The sequence below is a fragment of the Phyllostomus hastatus genome, unplaced genomic scaffold, assembly GCF_019186645.2.
Source record: "Phyllostomus hastatus isolate PE091 unplaced genomic scaffold, TTU_PhHast_1.1 phas_scaffold_555, whole genome shotgun sequence".
Classification (NCBI taxonomy): domain Eukaryota; kingdom Metazoa; phylum Chordata; class Mammalia; order Chiroptera; family Phyllostomidae; genus Phyllostomus; species Phyllostomus hastatus.
In genome coordinates, this window is record NW_025334036.1 from 6,130,492 (window position 1) to 6,151,173 (window position 20,682).

A 20,682-nucleotide genomic window follows, 5' to 3' on the forward strand; every position below is an offset into this window, starting at 1 on the left:
TCCCCACAAGTCTCTGAGTCCCCCTTTGTAACACAGGGACAACACGAGTCCCACCCTCCCCTGGGACCGACCGCTGGGTGGTAAGTGAGCTCCAGTGTCGGGAGGCATTGCCACCGTGGCAGGGGTACCAGACACCTGGCTTCAAAGGCTGGCTCTGCCGTATCCTGTGTGTATGGCGTTAGTTAACCTTTCTGGACCTCTGTTTTCTTATCTGTAAAACAGGGCTAATAACAGTAACTAGTTGAGAGGATGGCTGTGAGGATTAAATTGTAAGTGCAGGTGAAGTACTTGGAACAAATGGTGCCTGGCTAGAGTAAGCAGACAGTAAGCATTAGCTCTTATTATTACAAGGGAAGAATGTGAATAAGACCCGAAGGCTACAATGCGGCCTGAGTGCCATTTCAGCAGCAGCAGGGTGGCTGTTCAGAGACAAGTAAACAGTCTCCCCTGGGCTTTGCAGCTCACAGTGTGGGGGCAGGGAAAGGGGTGAGCTCATCAAGGGTCTTCTCTCTATACAGTCAGGAAGCACCCCCGGGTGCCAGAGTGATGGAGGGGGCCCAGGGTGAAGAAGAGGAGGACTCTGTAGAAAAGTTGGCTATGGGTGAGGGAAGGGTAGGGGGAGCAAGGGAGGGGTGGCAGTGAGGTAACAGACTGCTGGGGACTAGTGTAACCATGGTGACAAGAATTGGGGGAAAATGGAAAGAGACCTCCGTGGTGGGAGCCAGTTCAGGTAGGAGAGAGCCCAGACAAGGGGAGGGGAGCATCTGAAATGGACACCAGGCCTAGGTGAGATCATGTCTAGAACCACAGAAGGATGAAGCAGTTTATATTTAACTGGTCCAGCAAGACAATGCCCCCATCATACTCCACCCATTCTCCTTGAAGTGCTTTGAGGGTAAGTGAAAATTATGGGAGCGTCAATTGTTATTCATTTCAGATTTAAGCCTGCACTGATACACAGGAGCCTAAGAGAGTGGGTCATTTTCTTTGACACAATTATTAAGGAAAGGCTTTTCAAATGATCAGTTGTACCCCCAGTCCCCATGCCCTGCAGAGGCCCAGGTGGAAGATGCTAAGTGCTTCTTGGTACTTGTCCAGTTTTTTTTCCAGTTTCCTCTGAGCTTCCAAAAGCCATCTGAGTACAAGTAGATTCTAATGGTAGTGCCATGTGGTCCCAACTCCAGGTAATAGTTTATAAAGAACAGCTGCCATGAGCCGGGACATCAGGCCAAGGCCAAGGAAAGTGGCCCCAGCCACAAAACTAGGGGAGAGGTGGAGACCAGCGCACGACTGTGGCTAGTCGCTTCCCGTTAGTTGCAGCCTGGCTGCATCATCCTGAGAAAGGGCTCCAGGCAGATGGAGGGCTTAACTCCAGCCCTCTGTGGGGGTCGCTGCGACGGTGCAGCAGCCTCAGCCTAGACACTGTGGCTGGGGGGCGACTGACTGTTGGTGAGGCTTCGAAGGAAGCACGGCACTTTCCTCTTGCTGTGCTTCCGTTCCTTTCTCTCCTTTTGGGCTGGGGCGGTTTAGGCACACCCAGTGGTCGGGGAGGGGGCGGGGGGCAGAGGCCAGTGGGCTGCTGAAGCCTTGAGCAGCTCTGACCTCTGGCACTTCCGCAAGCCCCACAGCGCAACATCTGTCCCCAGAAATGCCCTGGCGGAGGTGAAGAGAGACCGCAACCCCTTTCTGAGTACTCGGCCTATTCTCTTTTCCTAGAAACAGCCCCAGCCCCCCTCCCCCCCAGTCTAGGGCCCAGATACCGGAACTCTAGGTCCTCGCCCCGCGGGGGCGCCTCCGCACCCCATCTCTGCGCCGCCAGTTCCTCGTGCAGTACCACCTAGTCTCCGCGGGGGCGCCCCGTTCCCCGCAGCGCCATCTAGGGGCCGGGCACCGCCTCCCTCCCACAGGGGCCTCCCGGGGCCCCCGGGCCCCCGCACCCCTCTTACTCCGCAAGGACGCACTCGCCACGGTTCTTCGGGCATCGGGACCCTCCTAGTCTCGGTCGCGGGGCCTCGGCGCCCGCAGCCAGTTCTCCTCGCGCCTCGCCGGGGGCGCGTGGGCAGGAAGAGGCGCGCGGGGGCGGGCACTGGCCATTAAGCTCCGGCCCCCGGGTAAAGACGGGAGAGGCGAGGGCAGGGCGGCCAGCGGGTCACGGGAAGCCGGCGATGGCAGCAGGCAGTGTCCGCGGGCGGCGAGGCGGCGGCGGAGGCGGCGGGCGGCGCGAGGAGCCCCAGTGATTGGCACAGCCCGAGCCGGAGGAGGAGGCGAGGGGAGGGCGGAGGAGGAGGAGGAAGGGGCGAGCGCGGCGGAGGCGGCGGCGGCGGCGGCGGCGGCGAGGAGCTGTGCTTCCACCTCTCCAGCCCCGGCAGGACGGGGGCGGCCGCCGCGGGCCTGAGGTGGGGACGGCACACAGCTTCGCCGCGCGCACCCCCGCCCAACAGCGATCCGGACTACCCGAGGCGAGCGGGAAAGCGGCAGCGGCAGCGGTGGGAGAAGGATGCAGGGGAAGAAGCCGGGCGGCTCGTCGGGCGGCGGCCGGAGCGGCGAGCTGCAGGGGGACGAGGCTGAGAGGAACAAGAAGAAGAAAAAGAAGGTGTCCTGCTTCTCCAACATCAAAATATTCTTGGTGTCCGAGTGCGCACTGATGCTGGCGCAGGGCACGGTGGGCGCCTACCTGGTGAGTCTCCGTGCCAACTCTGCTGCGGAGCCCCTTCCCCAGCCCGGCGCCCGGGCTGCCCGCTAGCATGAGGAGGGGACGAGCGGGCGTGACCTCCGCCCGGCGTGGAGGTTGGCGAGTGGTGCAGAGGCGGCTGCCGGGGGAGCTGCCGGCCGGGGCCGCTGGGCGAGCCAGGAGCGGGCGGGACCGCGGATGCCGGCAGCTGTTCGTGCGGCCGGCGGGAGCTGGGGGGATTCGAGACGCTGCGGGCAGGTGGATGTGAAACCTTCCCCCCGCCCCCCCGGAAAGTGTAGCCAGAGGGCGAGTTCAGGAGCCCCCTTGGAGAGGAAAGGCATCGCGGATTTCAGGTGACCTGCACATGGGGAGAAAAGCCAGTTAGCATCCTGCGTCCTCTCCTCTCCATTCCGTCTGCCTGGGGAGCAAATCCATTATGCATCATTTTCTCCGGGCGTTTTCTCCATCCGCCAATTATTGGGGTGGGGGGCGGGGGTTAACATCTTGGAGTAAAATGCTCCCGAGTGTGGCCTGATCCAAACCAGGGCTGCTTGGGAACTGCCCGTCTCCGTCTCCCCGCAGCCATCTCTCAGCGTCTGGAATAAAGTTACCATACCTGGAGAGCAGCTGAGAGTTTGTGTAGTAGTTCCCGCTGTCCAGTCTTAGACCTAAATTCCCCACCGTCGTCTCTCGCCCGCAAGGGGATTGCATCATTTTTCACAATATATGTCTATTTCATTTGCCTACTGAAAGGGGATATTGATGCTCAAACGGCTCAGGGGTACATAACAGAGCGGAGGAAACAGCTTGTAATGACTCAGCACTGTCGAATACCCACTTTGCCGCTTTCCCGTGCCCCTCGCAGGTGGTCCCAACTTGAGTTCCTGAGAGTGCACGTCCAGACCTAAGTATAGTCTTGCCTGGACACGAGAAGATTTTTCAGAATGTGTAGTGTTAAATCACGACTTGACTATTGACCTGAAACTGGAATCAAATGCCACAGACTTTGGGTGTTAGTGAGCAAGTTTGATGAAGATAGAATTGGACAAGGTTTTGGCTACTGGATAACCGTGTCCAGAGATAGACCTGTGCTCTCCCTGGTGGTGCCCCTTATCCCTTCTTGCTGGCCATTGGGCTACAGTTCATGAGGGCCAGATGCTGAGTGCCTTGTACCATTCATAACCCGTCCCCTGGGATGCAGGGCTTGCTGTCAGAAGGAGGTACGAGCAGGCTTGGTCCGTGTGGGGGTGAAGCCAGTTGCGTGTTTCTGATAGAAGATTGTTCAGACTCAGCTCTCTTCCTGGGACGACAGAAGTGCAGGGCTTCTGAAAATCAGACTGCATTTCCTCTGCCCCTTGCGAGACGAAAGGCATTGGCATACCTGTCTCTGTGCTCCCATGACTTGTATGCTGCAGAGGAATCTTGTAACCAAAAGCACTTTCTGTTTCCTGTTTATATTTTTGTTTTATAAGAGGTACTTTTTTAATGGTTACTGCACACAATTGCAGACAGTACCTGTGGCCTTTGCAATGGGGGTTAAACGAGAGCCGTGTCGTGTGGGTCAGTTTATTAGACCTTCCTTGGAGGGAATTTGGCTGTAGAGTAGATACATATATTACTACGATGCACATGAACATTAGTAAGCATGTGTTGGTTTTTGCAGGAGCACAAACAGAGTATATAATTCCTAACCAGGTGGGTCTGTGTTTAAAAGAGGGCCATCAGTGTATCAACGGCTGCCCCCAGTTTAGCAGTTAGTTTCAAACCGGTTTTGTTCAGTAGAGAGCAGCATTCATCATGTGCGGCAAACACCAACATAACTTTTCACACTGTGAGTGATAAAGGCATGGGCTTAGGTTTGGCTCACGGTGATCTAAGGGTTTTAGAAAGAAATGAAGCTGGACTTCAATCAAATGAGTGGCCTAAGGTCCTTTAGAACGTTAAGAAGCAGAGGGCTGGTAGAGTGGAGGACGTATAGAGGCGGGGTGGGCGCCCGGAGATAGGAAGTTCACTGGAATCCTGTAATAGGCAAGTGGCAGCCAGAGAAATTCAGTCCACCTGGTGGGGGCCTCCTGGTACTTACACCCTGGGCTGGTGAAAAGCCTGGTTCAAGGGGTAGGGAGACAGGAATCAACAGGTGACTGGCAGAAAGCAGATAAGGCCCAGGAAAGGACAGGCCTGGGAAATTGAATTCATTTTGATTACTAGGAGTGGAGACATAAGGTGCTCAGGGCATTGCCTTGCCTGGCTGCCCTCGACTCTCCGCTGCCATCTGAACCTCATGAAAATAAATAGTTTGTTCGCCAGGGTTGACTGAATCAGCTTGCTCTGTGTTTGCTCTTCTGGCGCACTTGGGAGTTTTCGTCTGTTATTTGGCAGGTGGAATAAAAAGTTACTCCTTCAGCTGTGTAGATTTTGTTAGGGATAATTTAGAATGAAAGATTTCAGGGTGTTTGCAGGAAGGCAGATTTCTTCCTTTTAGTTCCTCTCAGGCTTGCTCAGGAAACCTGAAAACCCGTGATTATAGGTGATCACATATGCAGGGCCCGTGTGCAAGGTGTGTGTTCTATAGGATTGCAAATTCTATGCCAGCGACATGATTTCCTACTTGATTCCAAAAGTCTATGCAGCTACCTTTTATTTTGTCTCCCCAGGTGCCATTTATTTTGCATATGGAGGCTTCATTTCATTTTTCCCTCTGTTTTCTCTGAAAAGGCAGATTGCCCAGTGACTGAGTGACACAGGTACCGTCTTCCCAGCTACGGAACAGAACCAGGAAGCGGCCTGTGGTTTGAGAAGCAACTTTGAAAAGCAGGACTCGGGGTGTGTGTGTGTATTCCTTTAAAGAACCTGCCCAGGGTGGGAGCTCCTGTGTACATACGAGAAAGCCACCAGTTGTTAAGCTAGCCAGGGGACCAGTGAGTGCCCGGCGGGGTGTCGGTGGTCTCCCAGAGGAGTGCAGAAGAACACTGACGTTGACCCTGAAGCCCAGGCTTAGTGATAACATGGATAAGGGGACCCAGGTAAAAGCAGCTGGGGCCAGCTGAGGATTCCGAGATCTGTTACTGTTCGAAATATTTTAATTGGAATCATGTTTCAGATCATGTTTCAGACATTATAATTGGAATCGTGTCAACAGTCCTAGGGATGTTCTCTCCTAGTCACTTAAACTGCTTGATGGTCTACAGAATACTTTCTCAGGGTGAGAAGAGAGGCCCACTCAGTGTGATCGTCACTGTATGCGGAATACAGCATACGATTTAATTTTCCTCTGCTTGGGTCTCTGCTTAGAGTGGCTCCAGTCTGAACTCGCCCACCAGCAAGTGGTAACACCTGCCCGAGTCGAGGCCGTTCTGAGCGTGCGTCACTTCGTGTGCACTTTATGGGGTTCTGCGGACACCCACTGAGGTATTTCGAGCCACTCGCCGAGGGTGGGGCTGTACACAGAGGTCCGTGTGCGCTATCAGATCACTGAGGCCTGGAGCAGAGAAGGGTGTGTTGTCCAGGAAGTTAGCGTTTCTGCCACCTCTGGACAGCTGCGATCGATGCTCACGTGCAAGTGCGTTTGAATTTCCTCCGGATGAAAACTTGACAAGACCGGTTTCGTCTCTCCTTGGGGCACACAGGTGGTCTCTCCGCACCGGTGGTGGGCATTTCCCTATGTAGAGTTGTTCAGAGCTGACATCTGAGGTTGCGTTGATGCGTAGAGAGATGAATATCTGAGTGTGTTTAACAAGGTTCCAGCTCACTGCTTCATAGTCAGTCGCCTTGTTTTCCGTCGGGCCTGAGAGCGTCCAGTGGGCTGGGGATTAATGGATGAGCAGAAAACGCTGGATGTATTAGTTTTTTCCTAAAGAAGCATCATTTTGAAGATGGGTTTTTGCATATCTAACCCAGAAGCAGACAGCTGAGAGACATTTTTGAAGTCCTTGTCAAATTAGTATGATGATGACTAAGGCAACTGTATTTTACTCAATCAAATTATTTTATACACTTGTGGTTTACTCAAAGTGACAAATTCCCCGCCATTTGCATAATTACTATGTAGCCCCAGGTAGTAAGAAATAAAATTACCTTGATTTTTTTTTCTTACAGCTTGGTTGAAAATGTTTAGCTAGTAATTATTTAGAGGAAAATAATATTTCTGAAAATGCCTTTCAACCAGCTTTGTGTAAACACCTTAGTTTCTGTGGAGAGGTTTTCGTTTGTGTGTTTAACAGCTGAACAAATCAAATTAGTTGTAAAGCGAGTGAGATCCCTTCCCTGTTTTGTAACTCGCTTCTCCGTTTTAGACGCCCTGTGCAGACGAGGACCCGCAGACGAGGACCCGCAGGCGTCTCCGCTGGGGCAGTGCCTTGCTCATCCATCGTTCAGTATTTAAGCTCGTCTTTTTGCCTGCGCCCGGGAGAGCATTGTTTTGTTTTAGGCTGGGTACGTTTTCTCCTGGGCAGAGGGCAGCTTGAGCAAGAGGGCCTCTGCGAATTTCTCTCGCTCATCTTTAAGCAAGTTTTGTGGGGCCACCTTGTTCTGGGGCCGGGTCACTTAGCAGACTGGCCCTGGGGCAAGTGTAATGTAACAAGCGGTGATGAGGGTCCGGCTGCAGTTCCCGTCGACACGGGCCTTGAATAAAGACACCATCTGGGATAGTATTGGCTGGTTCCAGAGCCGGAGCAGAGGTTGGCTTTGGTCTCAGGGTCTGTGCCAGGCCTTCTTCAGAGGGGCCTGGGAGGGGCATGACTCATGCAGAGCTGACCTTGGTTCTTGGCTTCCCGAGGGCTCCCTGAGGTGTCAGGCAAGGAAGGCGGGGCCTGCCAGGTCACCAGGGGGAGGCAGGTATGCAGAAGCTGCTAACAACTGTCTACATTTCTTTAGCACCTTACTTCCAACTTCACGAACACATTTAACTTGCACAGGCTTAACTGCATTTAATAACCACATTCCTCCTCCAATGCAGAGAAAAGGACAGCATCACTTCTACTAACTTATAATTTGTTTTGTGTGGTCCATTATATTCTATACACTGCTTTGTGCATTCTGTGTTTGCATACATGCCTACGTGCAGGGTCACACACACCAAATACTTTATGCGGTGCTTCTGGGACGATGTCAAGGGACGTTTCGGGGGTGATTTTGATTGCGTGGCTTATGCGTGGATTTAGAACTCCCCTGATGACTAGTCCCCTGTGTTTGATTCCCTCTCAGAAGTGTCTTTGGTAATCTGTAGGTCAGGAAGAAAGCATCCTTACTCTTTCACTTTATTTTTGCTTTGTTTCTGTATCTGTGTGTACAAAATAGATAATAAACAGGAAAAGAGCAGAATCACTGACCTGGGTTCATAGGATAAGTGAGTTGATGTGGTTTGAGACACTTGTATTTTATGTAACAAAGTGCTTGTGGGTTAACGTGAGAGGAAGTGTTGCTGAATGGTCAAAACTGCAAGTTACACGGTTAAAGCTCCCGGGAGAAGAACAGTAAGACCCAGTGTTCATTGTTATGCTCCCTCCTTTCCGGCTCTGGGACCTTGGGCTGGTGACTTAACCTCTCTGTGCCTCGGTTTTGCATTTTAGGTCATGGTAGTGCCTACCCTCGTGGCATCGCTGTGTGAGTTGAGTCAGTGCATGTAAAGCACTTTGAACATTAACTGGCACAAGGTACTTGATAAATACTAGCTGCTATTATTAGTGATATGGTTATGCACACTTACTACAAACATAGTAAGTTTGTAGTCACAACAAATGAGAAATAAAATTACTTCAATCAGGCTTTGATTCTGGTGTAGCGAACCATACATTTAAGTTGTCTCTTAGTCTGCATGAACATTTCATCTGGGAGCTAAAACTTTTTAAAAGCAAGAAATAAAATAATTACCAGTTGCTTATTCTGTTTATTTCCCTATTATAAATACAGCAAATCCCTTTTATCTTAAAGATGCTGTAAAAATTACTAGTCACGTGGTCGTGGTGGTCCTGACCCTTTAGAGTCAGTGCGTACTTGGAAGTGGGTGGACAGAGGCAGCACAGGGGCAGCCGGGAGGGACCGGTGCCCTGATGCCTTCCCGGGAAGCCTTCCTCGGTACCTGTTGCTCTGGCCTTGGGCCACTGGTGGGGAAGACTGCGACAGTGGTCTCGGGGGCAGGCAGTTGAGGAGCAGCGGAAAAGTGCTGGACTTGGGGTCAAGACACCTGGGTTTGAACGCGGTCCTGCTTCTTACCAGCTCCTGGTGACTTGGTTTGCCTGTGCCTCAGTATCCTCATCTGAAAATCAGATATAATGAGATTCTTACAGGTAGTTAAGAGATTTAAATAAGCGGACACATGACAGAGTGCTTCACCTAGGGCACAGTATTCGATTGTTTTACCAGTGACGGCATAACCCTCCTCATTGACCTTGGCCCAATGCAAGTCCCCTTCTGGGGCTCAAGGAGTTGGGTTTTCTGTGAGGCCTGGGCCATGCTTCCTAAATTAATGATCTGTGCCCTTGTAGCTTGCTCGGTTTCTCTGGATGAAAAGCAGCCACTTCAAGGCAGCCTGGGGTGTCAGGAGGAGGGGACCGAGGAACATATGTCATGGACATATGCTGCCCTGTGGGCAGCCTTATTTAAGACGTGTGACCTCGGAGCTCAGCCCCGGTTGCCATGAAGGGCTCAAGTCTTCGCTGTGCCCTGTGCTGTCACCTGAGTTTTCTTGCAGTATTAAGCAGGACTCAGCAGGAGCAAATATGGGCATTTTCCTGATCTTGGTCCTTTTTAGTTTCCCAAAAGCAGAGCAAATGAGCTGTGGATACAGGCTGATTTCCCTCCCTGTGGATTCGCCCATCTCGGCTTCTGGCGATGGTTTAGGAAGTATCTTCTTCAGCACCACTCTCTTTCATCTCTGGTTTCTGAGGCTGCCTCCCTCTCCCGATCTGGTCACACCTGCCCTTGGGGAGGACAGGGAGTGAACTGGGCTCTTCTTCAGTGAATCAAGTTGGGCTTCGCTGAGGAAGGGAGCCTCCTAGCTTTCTAAAGCGCGGGACCTTCAGCAGCCACAGCTGTGCAGTGAGGGGCCGGGGAGCCTGCCCCTGGGCATTCTGGTGACAGCGCAGAGACAGGAAATGTTCCATTGGATGCAGGCACAGTCCCCACAGTTGGCTGTTTCTCACTTCTTCATTTCAGTTCTTCTTTGCGGCTCTGAGTCGAGCCCTTCTGAAAAGGGAAGCCCTTTGGGGTGGAGGATTGAGTAGCTCAGTTCTTTAGTAGGAATGACAGTGCCCAGCCTGGCTGCTGCCTCACCGACTGGACGTTTCTCTGAGAGACAATAGTTGGACATGAGAATGTTCCTGGACTTGAAGCAAAAGTCTCATTTGTGACTTCACACTCACTGTAAATGTGTAAAAGCAAAGGCAACGTAGGTTGCTACAAGCCGTCCTTTTTGACAGGGACTGGGGGTGGGTGGGGAAGAGGTAGGGAGCCCACTTTTCCTTTTCTCCTCCCTTTGCTTTCATGATTTCCTTCATAAATTCCCCTGGCAATACCGTTTCCTTCGTGGACGTCATACCCTAAGTGGCGCTTTAAGTTACCTGGTAACAGAATCAGAGAGAGTGCTGGCGATAACAAAGATGTCATATTTCCTTAGTGCTGGTTCCTGCTGAAGTCTTTGCCGTGAGCGCCCCGAGGCTCCGGAAGCAGGCTGCGCCCGCACACGCCTCCAGGTGGGCAGTGGCACCTCGGACTCGGGTGCCTCGTTTGGGTGTGGCGGGAGCTCTAGGCTACTGTGCCAGGGCGCGAGTCTGCTTGGAAGCCTGGAGTATGCCCTTTGGTGTCCTGTCTGTGCATCCGTCCGCCTGCCCATCCACTTGTGATGTTCCGTATGATGTGGTGGAAGATTCTAATTTTCCTGGCAAGTTGCCCTTTGGGGCGGGTCTCTAGTAATGAACCTGGCTGCCCAGGTTACCCTTGAAACCTCTCCTTGCTGGGTCTAAAGCCTGCTGTGGCCCTCACTTCATAGCTACCTAAGCTTCCGGTTAGGTAGAGGGAGCAGAAATAATGAGCTGAGCATGTTTTCAACCAGCAGTCCTGGGGACTGTAATAGAATAGTTGATGAGTTGTGTGCTCCCTAAATCACTGGCTGCAACTACAGGAACTTGAGGAAGGAAGAAATGATTACTTTTACTTTCATTTCTGTACTCGCAGCATTGGTGTGGAGAGAACAGCGCCCCAAAGGTGTTGTTCAATTAAAGTCTGTTGTAACATGTTCTTGGGAATGGCTGTTGTCTTTCCTTCCTCCCCCTTTGGGAAAGGCTCGTGTGAACGGGCGTGCTGGTCTCTAATTGCTAGATCTGCTCCCCATTCTGATGTTGCTGCTGCTTTCCGATCTCCAGCTGATTAGAATGAGAAATTACCACCTTGAACACAAGCAAAGTTGAAATTGGAAAGCTGCCCTCTGACTGATTACATAAGCTCTAAAATACTGTACCTGAAATCTTGTTTACTCTGCTAAGAATTCCTTTAATGAAGGTAAAAATTTCTAAGCAGCACGGACCCATATGTTTTTATTATGTAAGATTCAATTATTGCGATGCAACCTGTAAAATGAAGGATGGTGTTGATTAGTTAATCCCCCCATTGGCTTTCTGGGTCAGAGTGCTGTTTGAAGTAGACCCACAGAGCCACCTAGAGCTGTCCCCTGGAACTCGGCACCAGCCCCTCTTCTCCGCAGGCGTGCGGAGGCTGTCCCGGGTCTCTCGGGGTCACTGCATCTCTCAGGGGCAGGCCTCCGCTGAGGTCAGCTGGGGGGATCGCTCATGGGGTTCAGTGGACGCCCCGGAGTACAGACGCTGTCTGTCATGACGGGCGCCGTCCTTTGGCCATTTCATTTTCTGGAGTGCTCTCTGCTTGACGGCACTTGGAATGTACTTTGTCTTATTTCTGTAACTTGCGTGTGTTTCCGTGTGGTGCATCCCACCGTCCTCTTCTCGAAGCCACACGTGCACGGGCTGTGCCACACAGCACGCTGCTCAGTCCCTCTCAGGTCTCCGGCCTCCTGAACTGTAGACAGGCGGCCGGGGTGCGCACAGGGCGCGAAAGGCTGGATGGAACGAGACAGTTGGAATGGACTAGAAGAGCCGCAGACAGGCCTCTCTCGCCTTCATGCAGGAAGCTTAGGGCAAGACTCTGCATTTAGTCAGTGGCGTGTTGTGTTGCCTCCCCGGGGCTGGTAAATACCACCTGGGTTGCAAGGCTTACGTGCCACCAGAGGAAGGGTGTATTTGGGAAACTTTTAAAAAAAAACATAAATTAGCACCTTTCCTTTTACCTTTGCCCGTCCATGGAGATGCATATAAATAGATCGGAAAGTCAGCAAGTAGTTCTGCCACTTTGCAGCTTGTAGCTAATGGGAGCAGATGGGAGGCCTTCCTTGCTGCGCCGACTCCCAGTGCGTGTGGAGCCAGGGGTGCCTGGGCTGAATCCAGCTACAGCCCCGTGAAACTTCTAAGACATGTGGGTACAAATGACGGTCCCATAGGCAGCTGGTCCCTGTGTCCCATTCTTAGGTCTTTTCCAGCATTGAAGAAGGTCTGCATTTCTTGCTTTCATCTTAGGCAAGATCAGGGCACAGAATTAAGTAACTTACCCAAATGTGCATCCACCACCCCCTGCCCCCCCCCCCCCGGCCAGCAAACATTAGCCAGCAGGCGTGAGCAGGTGAGTATTCAGGAAGAGTTTTGTTTTTGGAAATGATTATATGCATATGATACATACATGTTTTGGTAAGTGCTAGAAAAAAATGACTATTTTCTTACTGTCTTTTAAAACATTCTTCCTTTTTCTTTTAAATAAATTCAGTGTTTCCTAATGGTCATGATACATATCTTTAATCTAGTGAAGAGACAAAAATATATACATTTATCTCTCTTCTGATACTTTGGGTCTCGTTGGGGAATATTTTCTCACTTAAAAATAATAGCGCCAGGGCAGCAATTAGAAATGACTCAGAGGCTTCTGGCACCCAGGCCATCAGGGAGACTCTTCAGCGTGACGGGCAGAACATTTCAGACTCCAAGGGAGGAAGCCGAGTGTTGTCTTGTTCAGGTCTGTCGCCTTTGTGGCTGTTTCTCTGTTTGTCTTGAGGGAGCTGAGCCATGGTGGTCACAGGTGGTCAGCTCAGCCCCGTCACCTCCTGGTTGTTGATTAATTTCATTCCCGCCTCCCCCCGCCGGCCCCTGACCCCGGCACTGCCGTGCTTCCCCGGCGTGGTGCGGGCGGGATGTCACAGCTGAGTCTGTGAGACCTCTGCGAAGGCCTGCCCCTGGGGGCCCCGTGCCGTGTGCCTCGAGAGGGGGCGCTTCAGCCAGGTTTGTGCCGTGCAGGCTGTTTGGGAGTGGCGGTTTCGGGAGGGAAGTCTTCGTATTGTGTTTAACCCTTTTCCTTCTGTGGAGGAGTTCGTGGGGCAGTAGGACCATTCTTGAACATTTTCAGTATTTCAGATGTTGGACCAAAATCGGGTCATCGTTTTTTTTCCCTTAGATAAAAAAAAAATATGCAATGTGTGGTAAAGAGAAGGCAACTTGGACAGTTTATTGTGAGGTAGACTTGGACCCGGAGGTAAGAAGGTAGGTGAATATGTTTCTCAGGGCTTTTCTGGAGGAAGAAACTGGGTGTATTAGTTTTTCGGGCCTGCCATGACAAATTATCCCAAACTGGGTGGCTTAGAAAAATGGATTTATTTTGTTGCGCCTGGAGGCCGGAAGTCTGAAATCAAGTTGTCAGGGCCGTGCTTCTTCTGAGACTCGGAGTGGAATCGTTTCTTCTTCCTAGCTTCTGGTGGGGGCCCTTGGTCCTTGGCCTTCCTTGGCTTGCAGCTGCATTCTTCCAGTATGTGACGGAGATCACGCGGCATTTTCTCTGTGTGCCTCTCCTCTCTTCTTATAAGGACACCCACCGGTCACACTGGATCAGGGCCCACCCTAATGACCTCATCTCACCTAACTACATCTGCGAAGACCTTGTATTCAAGTTAGGTCGCATTCATAGATACCTGGAGTTAGGACTCGTGTCTTTTTTGCAGACACAATTTAACCCATAATGCCAGAGAACAAGAAGAGTGAAGGACCCTAAAGTGGTTTTCGGGTACAAAGGAAAAATGAAAGAAAGAAAAAGAGAAACTCTTTGCCCTCTTTAGGGTTCTGGGTTGGGTAGGAAGATTATGGGTATTGGTTGGAGAGTCATCCTTTGCAGGAAGCGCTGTGTGTTTGCAGAAACGCTGCCCTGCGACGGCCCCTGCTTCCTCTCTGTAGGGAGATAACCGTGTTTCTCCTGGGGCGGTGGAGGGTGGGGGTCACGCCGTGGGAGGGAGCCTGATTGCCCTGATGTGGAGCCTGGCGCAAGTCCTTTCCCCATTATGGGCATAGCTGAAGGCGGAGATTGGACTGGGTGATCACATCGTCTGATTGAGGGAAATGCACGGAAAAGAGAGTAAGCCTAGCAGTACACATGGGTGAGCACTGTGTGCACGTGTGTGGCACGTGTGTGTGCAGCACCCGTCCCTGCTCCTTTCCCCCTGGACTCCTGGCGGACGTTTCTGCTGGCCCTGTCTCCTCCCCGAAGCCCTGTCCCACCTGGTGCGACGGAAAGAGACGGTCGCTGTGCCCGTGCGTCTCAGGTGTGGGCCAGGTGTGTGTCACCTGAGGCCCAGACATCTGCATTCTAATCTCCTTCATCATCGTGTGTTTGCTGGTAGAGGGGGGAGCCGTAGGATTCTTGGGATTTTTCAGCACAGGCTCCTTTTAAAAGACTCCAGCTTCGTCTCTGCCAAAGTAATTAACTTCAAAAACTTTCTTAAGTGCCCTGAGCAATATAGAATAAGGTTTGTTTTGGGCCTCCTGGAGTTTATAAGTCCTAGTGGGGGAGATGGTGTGTTTATACTTTCATTAATTACTCCTTCATTAGACTCTTCCAGCTCCTGGGCCAGGCAGCTCGTCCGGCGTAATCATGCAGACAGTGTCGTCTTTGACCGTAAAATCAGTGTTGTTATAGCAAGGTGGGAGGTGGTCCTGGAGGTGGGCCTGGTGGGCGGGGAGAACGTTTATGGTTACAGATGTAAAACAATTTTCTCAACCCTGGTCAGCGTAGCTCCAAGGAGGACAAGAGGTCAGGGCTGCTGTGGAAGGAGGTTGGCTGGAGAGAGCCTTCGGAGGTGGGGCTGGTTTTGGACCCCTGCCACGGGGAAGATGGGAAAGGGGCAGGCTGGGAACACAGGGCCCAGCCGCATGCAGGGGCCTGTCGAGGCTGGCGCTGGGGAGCCTGTGCCCTAGCCCGCAGTGCGGGGGCTGTGTGGAGGGGTTGTCGGCACCTCTCCTGGCAGACCTTCTGTCTGCACTGCCCCCCAGCTTCGAAGTGGTGCCTGAAAATGCTGCGTGGAGCCCTTCTGCCAGCATGTGGAGAGAGGCCACGTCCGCGCATCCCCAGACTCTGCCAGAAGCAAGCATGGCTGCCTTGCGTGATGTAACCGTGGGGCTGAGGGAAGCTGCTGGTTGTCCGGGAACATCGTGCTCACCAGGAATGGGGGCAGTGCGGGAGGATGGGGAGCTCCAGCATCCGTACACAATAGCACCTCTGTACTCGGCCTCTCTTTTGAGTTATCTACAGATGAGATTTCTACAAGATGAGCTAAAATTAGGAAAGATCCTACCATATTTGACTTCTTTTAAAAAACACTTTTGCTTGGCCTTGGATATGTCAGTTCTGGATAACTTTAAAGCTGGTAACAGAACAAGCTGTGTTCACACACAGGAAATGTCTCCAAACAAAAAGTGGGCGTGCAGTTTACAGTTTAAAAATTGGATGGAGGCCATTCAAAATTCCCTTCCTGTTCTCCTTGAGAAAAACTTGGTAAGCTGCTGAGAGGGGGCACCGCTCCTGGAAATAATCATGCGGGGTCCAGAGAGGCTATCCAACGAGCACAGCTGACTGGCTCCTGGAGTGAGGCCTCAGGGATGTACCTGGGAGGGTGGGTGGGGACTTACTGAGCTGGTTGCCCTTCAGCGTCAAAGCCTGTGCAGGGTCTGGCCAGGATGCCTCTGGATGCCTGTTGGCCCACACCTGCTGCCCGTGCGCTGCTGACCGGGCACTGGCTGAGACTTCAGAGCCCCGTGTGGCCACATCACTTGAGTGTGCCATTAACTTGAACTTCAAGTTTATGGTTGTGGCCTTTTTTTCTAAATATAAAGACATTACTGTTTTACTTTTTATACAAGGAATGCACGTGTTGAAAATTTGGAAAATGCAGATAAACATAGATACCCTTAAAAAAAGTAAAAGAAGAAGAAACCTCACCCATAGTGCCAGGACCTGAAGACCCGAGGTCAGCGTTTCGGTGTATGTGTCCTCTCTGTCTCTCTGGGCCCGCCTGCATTCCCTCGTGATTTCAAGGACAGAGGAGTAGAGGGTGTTGGCTTTGGCCAGGTCAGGGCTGCTGCTTGCTAATCCTATGTGGCTTTGGGCCATTGATTCGACCTCTCGGACTCTCCATTTCATATCTGAGATTGGGATGGTATTTGTACCAACTTGAGATGATCTTGTGAATACTGAATGCGATCGTTCAGTGAGCTTAGCATGTGCCTCTCCGCAGTGTGTCTACTGTTGTTGTTACTTTTTATAGTAAAATCAGATCACATGACACATTCTGTTTAGGAACTTGTGCTTTCTTCCCTAAACAACGGTGACCACTTTTCTGTAACATCAGATGTAAAAAATAATGCATATTCATTTTGAAGACTTTTAAATTAAAGGGAAGTTCAGATAAAAGTATTTCAATAAATTCCAAATCCTGCCATCACAAAATATCATGACTGATATTGGGGATTGAGCAGTGGTAATTAATCACACTTTTCTCTGCCTCCTCCCTCCCCACAATTAAGAATCAGTTTGGAGAGTAGACATACCAGCCAGCCATGGAGTGTGAAATATCATCTTGGAGTTTGTATGGAGATATTTGGAGTCTGGGCTGGACGACTCAGTTCGTGGCCAGATTCAGGCGTCTCACTCCTTTGCTCCTAGTCAGAAAGACAGGCTTCACGTCCTTGGGGGTGCGGCACCTGCTAAGCTTGTCCCCTGGAGGAGCAAAGAGTGTGCAGCCTCTTGAAGGTCGTTGTAAAAGGAGAGGAGAAGGAAGAGGTCAAGGCAGGCCTGCTAGGTTCCTTTCACAGTTTTACCTGTCGGGTAAGTCGATCCCGCCCCCTGTTGGGGAGGACTGAGTGAGGAAGGAAATCAGAAGAGAAGACGGTTTTTCTCTGTTACTTGTAGGGGGCAGAAGTTCCTCTAGTATAGATCCAGTGCAAATGTGGGGGGAGAAGAGCGAGAAGTTCCCCCTTATAATTATCACTAGGGGCATATCACTTCAGAATTCCCTCTGCTCTTCCATGGGAAAATGGGTGGCTGGCTAGGTGTACTTTTTAAAATATATATTTTTAAAATATGAAGTGGTAACTTTCACTCAAATTTAACCACAGACCTAACTAAAACCTGAAGTCACTGTCTTCTGCCCTGAACTGTTGTCAGCCTGATTTTTCCTTCTCTGTCCATTGTTTGTGTACAGGTAAGAGGCCCACAGAGTTCCTTGTTCGTGTGTGACATGCAGCAGTCACAATATGTGACATGCAGCAGTCACAATATGTGTGTCCTGTGTTTGTGGAACTTGATGTCAGCAGATTCAATCCTTTTATCGTTCTCAGGAGAATTTTTATGTATTTTCTCTGAGCATTTTCTTGGTTCCGTACAGGCGTTGGCTTGCACAAAGACCTGTTATCGTGTGCTGGATGGTCTTTGGACTCCCTGGTCACTTGCTTTGCTTTGATTACTTTCTCCCCTTGCTTTCCTCTGTAGTCACTGTTTCATTTTTAGCTTTCCTCTGGTCAGTTGATTCGAAGCCATCTTCCTTTGGGTCTTTATAGCTTTCATTTTATATATTACTGTTGTAGTGTTCATTTTAGTCCCCAGTCTATTTCTTTAGGTTGGCTGTTCCCTCCCTCCCTCCCTCCCTCCCTTCCTCCCTCCCTTTCTCCCTCCCTTCCTTCCTTCCTTCCTTCCTTCCTTTTTGTTAATGTTACCTTTGAATTCTCGATTTACTGAACTCATATTCATGTTAAGTTCTGTGGCTCAAATATCTTTTGAGGGGGTATAGTATTGCTCTTCTTGGGTAATGATTTCTTTTAAGCTGACTTTTTTGTCTCCGGTACAATGCTTTGTTTTTCCTTTTCCTCCAGGAGTCTGGACTTAGAGGTGCTGTGCCCCTCTGTTTGCTTTATCAGGTTGTTTTTGCCAGAGGGGTCTGCCCAGGTCATTGTTGTTCCGGGTGTTGGTGATTTCTTGATCTGAGGCTTCTCTCTTCTCCCCCTCACCACTGTGCTCTCGTGGGGAGGCTTGTGTCTTGCTTCTACCCGTGGTCCCCGTAGCCTGGAGACTCCAGAGCAGCAGGGCTAACGGGCCTGGAGCAGTCGGTGTGCAGGGTGCCGACTGGGCCTGACCGGAAGATGCGGGCTTGGGGGCTTTTGCTTCTGGATCTTTTAAAGGTCCCTTTAGGTGGCTGCGGTCATCCTGGGCAGGAGCACACATGGAGACCCTTGGACAGTATGCTGTGACCCCAGATCAGCTCCCGATTTCACAGTGTTCTTCTGGAACCTTCTCTTGCTTCCAGCAGAGATGATCACCACTGTGGTTCATGGTCTTGTTTCATCATATTCTGCCCAGGGGATGTTTCTGTTATTTCCATCAGAAGAGCAGAATATACAGATAGCTACTCAAGGTTGCTTTTCTCCAGAGTTAGTGATATTAGTGAAAATGCTCAGTATTTTTATTCATTCGGTAGTGCATCTTTCCGAGGGTGGTGGGGCCTTGCTATTACACTGTACTATTCTGCTTTGCTCTTGAATCTTCCTTTATTTTCCTTAGCAGGCGGCATTTGGATTTTATGACACTGGGGTGTACTCATTTTCTTGCTTGTTTATTGACTGGTGTTTATTTTATTTCTGCTTTAAAATGGTTTTAGTTAAGTTTTGGAAGAGCAAGGCTCCGCATGGAGGTTTGTGCCATTCTGACCGAGACGTACCCAGCATCGTTTCAAAGGGCCGCATGATGTTCTGCCGTGTTCCGTTCTGTTTCACCACCCCATTTCGGTATGGTAGGCTGTGGACGGTGCTTTGCTAATACAAATCCTGTTTGCCTTTCAGATTTGTACACTGAAATAGGATGATGAGATTAAAAGTGCTGATCACAATTGTAGAGGGAGAGGGGAACCGGCATTTCTTTGAGGGTCTTTGTGCCAGGAAGTACATAAACAGTCTGATTAGATTGTCACCACAGCTCTGTGAAGGAAATGCCATTATTTCCACTTTACAGGTAAGGAAACTAGGGCCCAGAGAAGCTACCTGGTCCACAATTAGCTTTTGATCCTAGGTGTCTCGGTTTTATCTTGCTCTGAAATCACCTGTCTTTCCTCAGACCATGCCTGCTCCAGAAGTCTCAGCTGAATTGAATGCTTATGCATGTTTGGTGTTTTGGCATCATTTGGACACGCTGCTACTTGTGAGAGAACACTTCTTTTTCTTCTTTGTTAACGGAGGGGGAAGGCAGCGAACACGGAGCATGACTTCACTGGGGCCCGAGAACCATGTCGTCTGTCCTGCCCTCCCTGTGAATGCAGAGTGGCATTTGCAGGTTTTATGATTTCGTTTTCTCTGAAAATGAACCTTTGTGCATTCACAGGGCCCTGCTCCGGGCATGTCGTTACCTGCGTGTTCAGCCCTCAGCTGCGTTCTCGCTCAGAACATCCAGCCACTCAAAAACAAGGGCCATTATGTACTAATTTGGCCAGAACAACCCTCACAAAATTACAGACCGCTCTGTGCCAGTGTGAGCAAACACTCTAATGAACATTTGCTCCCTCTGCAGACGGTCACGTTTCAAGCCCTTAGTACAAAAGTACATGCACCTTATTTGAAAAGTATTCCACAGGACTTACCAAGGGTGACATTTTGATATTTATCAAAAGACTCCTACTTGAGTCTCATTTTTTCGTCAAAAACAGAAAAGGGCCCTTCGCTGTCGTGCGTGCTGGGACGTGTGACGGCTCTCAGTGCAGCCGCAGATCCTGTCGCCGTAGCCTGGCGGCCGCCCTGGGAGCAGACAGGGCACTCCTGCCCCACCTTCACTCTGTCCCACCTTTATTCTTCATTCTGAGTGTAAATTCTCTCACGGAAGCAGCAAAGGGCAATCACAGTGCAGTGACCACCCATGTGCTCACCAGCTAGGAATGGACAATTACCGAGGTTTGGCGTATTTGCTTCATATATACACATACAACATGCATACACATCCAAATATGCACATGTAACCTTCTTTTTCGAACCACTTGGAAGTAAAGTATAGAAATGAGGACATTTCACACCCAAATATTTCAATATGCTTCTCCATAAAATGTGATCATTTCCATATAAAACTACGCCCTAGTATCACCCCAGCAGTCAGAGGGTTCTCTCATGGCGTGAAAATGAATGGGCACATACAAAAGGCTTAGTGCAGTGCCTGGCACGTGTGCTCGGTCAGCTTACCCTCATCTGGCTGTCAGTCCTGCCTTGGGTTCCAGAAGACGGTTGCTCAGGCCCTTTGTGCTTTGAGGGTTTTGTTCGTGGAGGAACACTGGGGATGGCTGAACATTAGGAGCAGACGGGGAGCAGTGATGATGGTCCCAGAGTCAGGCCAGCAAACGACTGCCCGTGGACCGCATCCGGCCTGCAGGCTGGTCCCGTGACCCCAGTGTTACGGGGACAGACACGCTGGTTCGTCCACATGCTGCTGCCTGTGGCTACTTCTGCAGACCGAGGCAGAGGTGGGATGTTGCGGCAGAGCCCAGGTGGCCTGCAGAGCCTACGACCTTTAGTACCTGGTACCTTTCAGAAAAAAAAACAAAAACTCAGACCCCTTTTCTAGAATATTTAAGAGCTCTGAGAGTTGTGGTCTCTGACCTAGGGTCCTGGCGC

At 50.8% G+C, this 20,682-nt stretch overlaps 1 protein-coding gene across 2 annotated transcripts in view; it reads left to right on the forward strand.

Annotated features, from left to right (window-relative positions):
- Positions 1-1,972: 1,972 nt before the first annotated feature.
- SLCO3A1 (solute carrier organic anion transporter family member 3A1) overlaps positions 1,973-20,682 on the forward strand; it is a 200,865-nt gene continuing 182,155 nt past the window's right edge. For both annotated transcript variants that reach the window (XM_045824914.1, XM_045824913.1), the window contains exon 1: positions 1,973-2,677. In XM_045824914.1, coding sequence (XP_045680870.1) covers positions 2,498-2,677 — 180 coding nt within the window. In that variant the 5' untranslated portion in view covers positions 1,973-2,497. The remainder of the gene's footprint in view (positions 2,678-20,682) is intronic.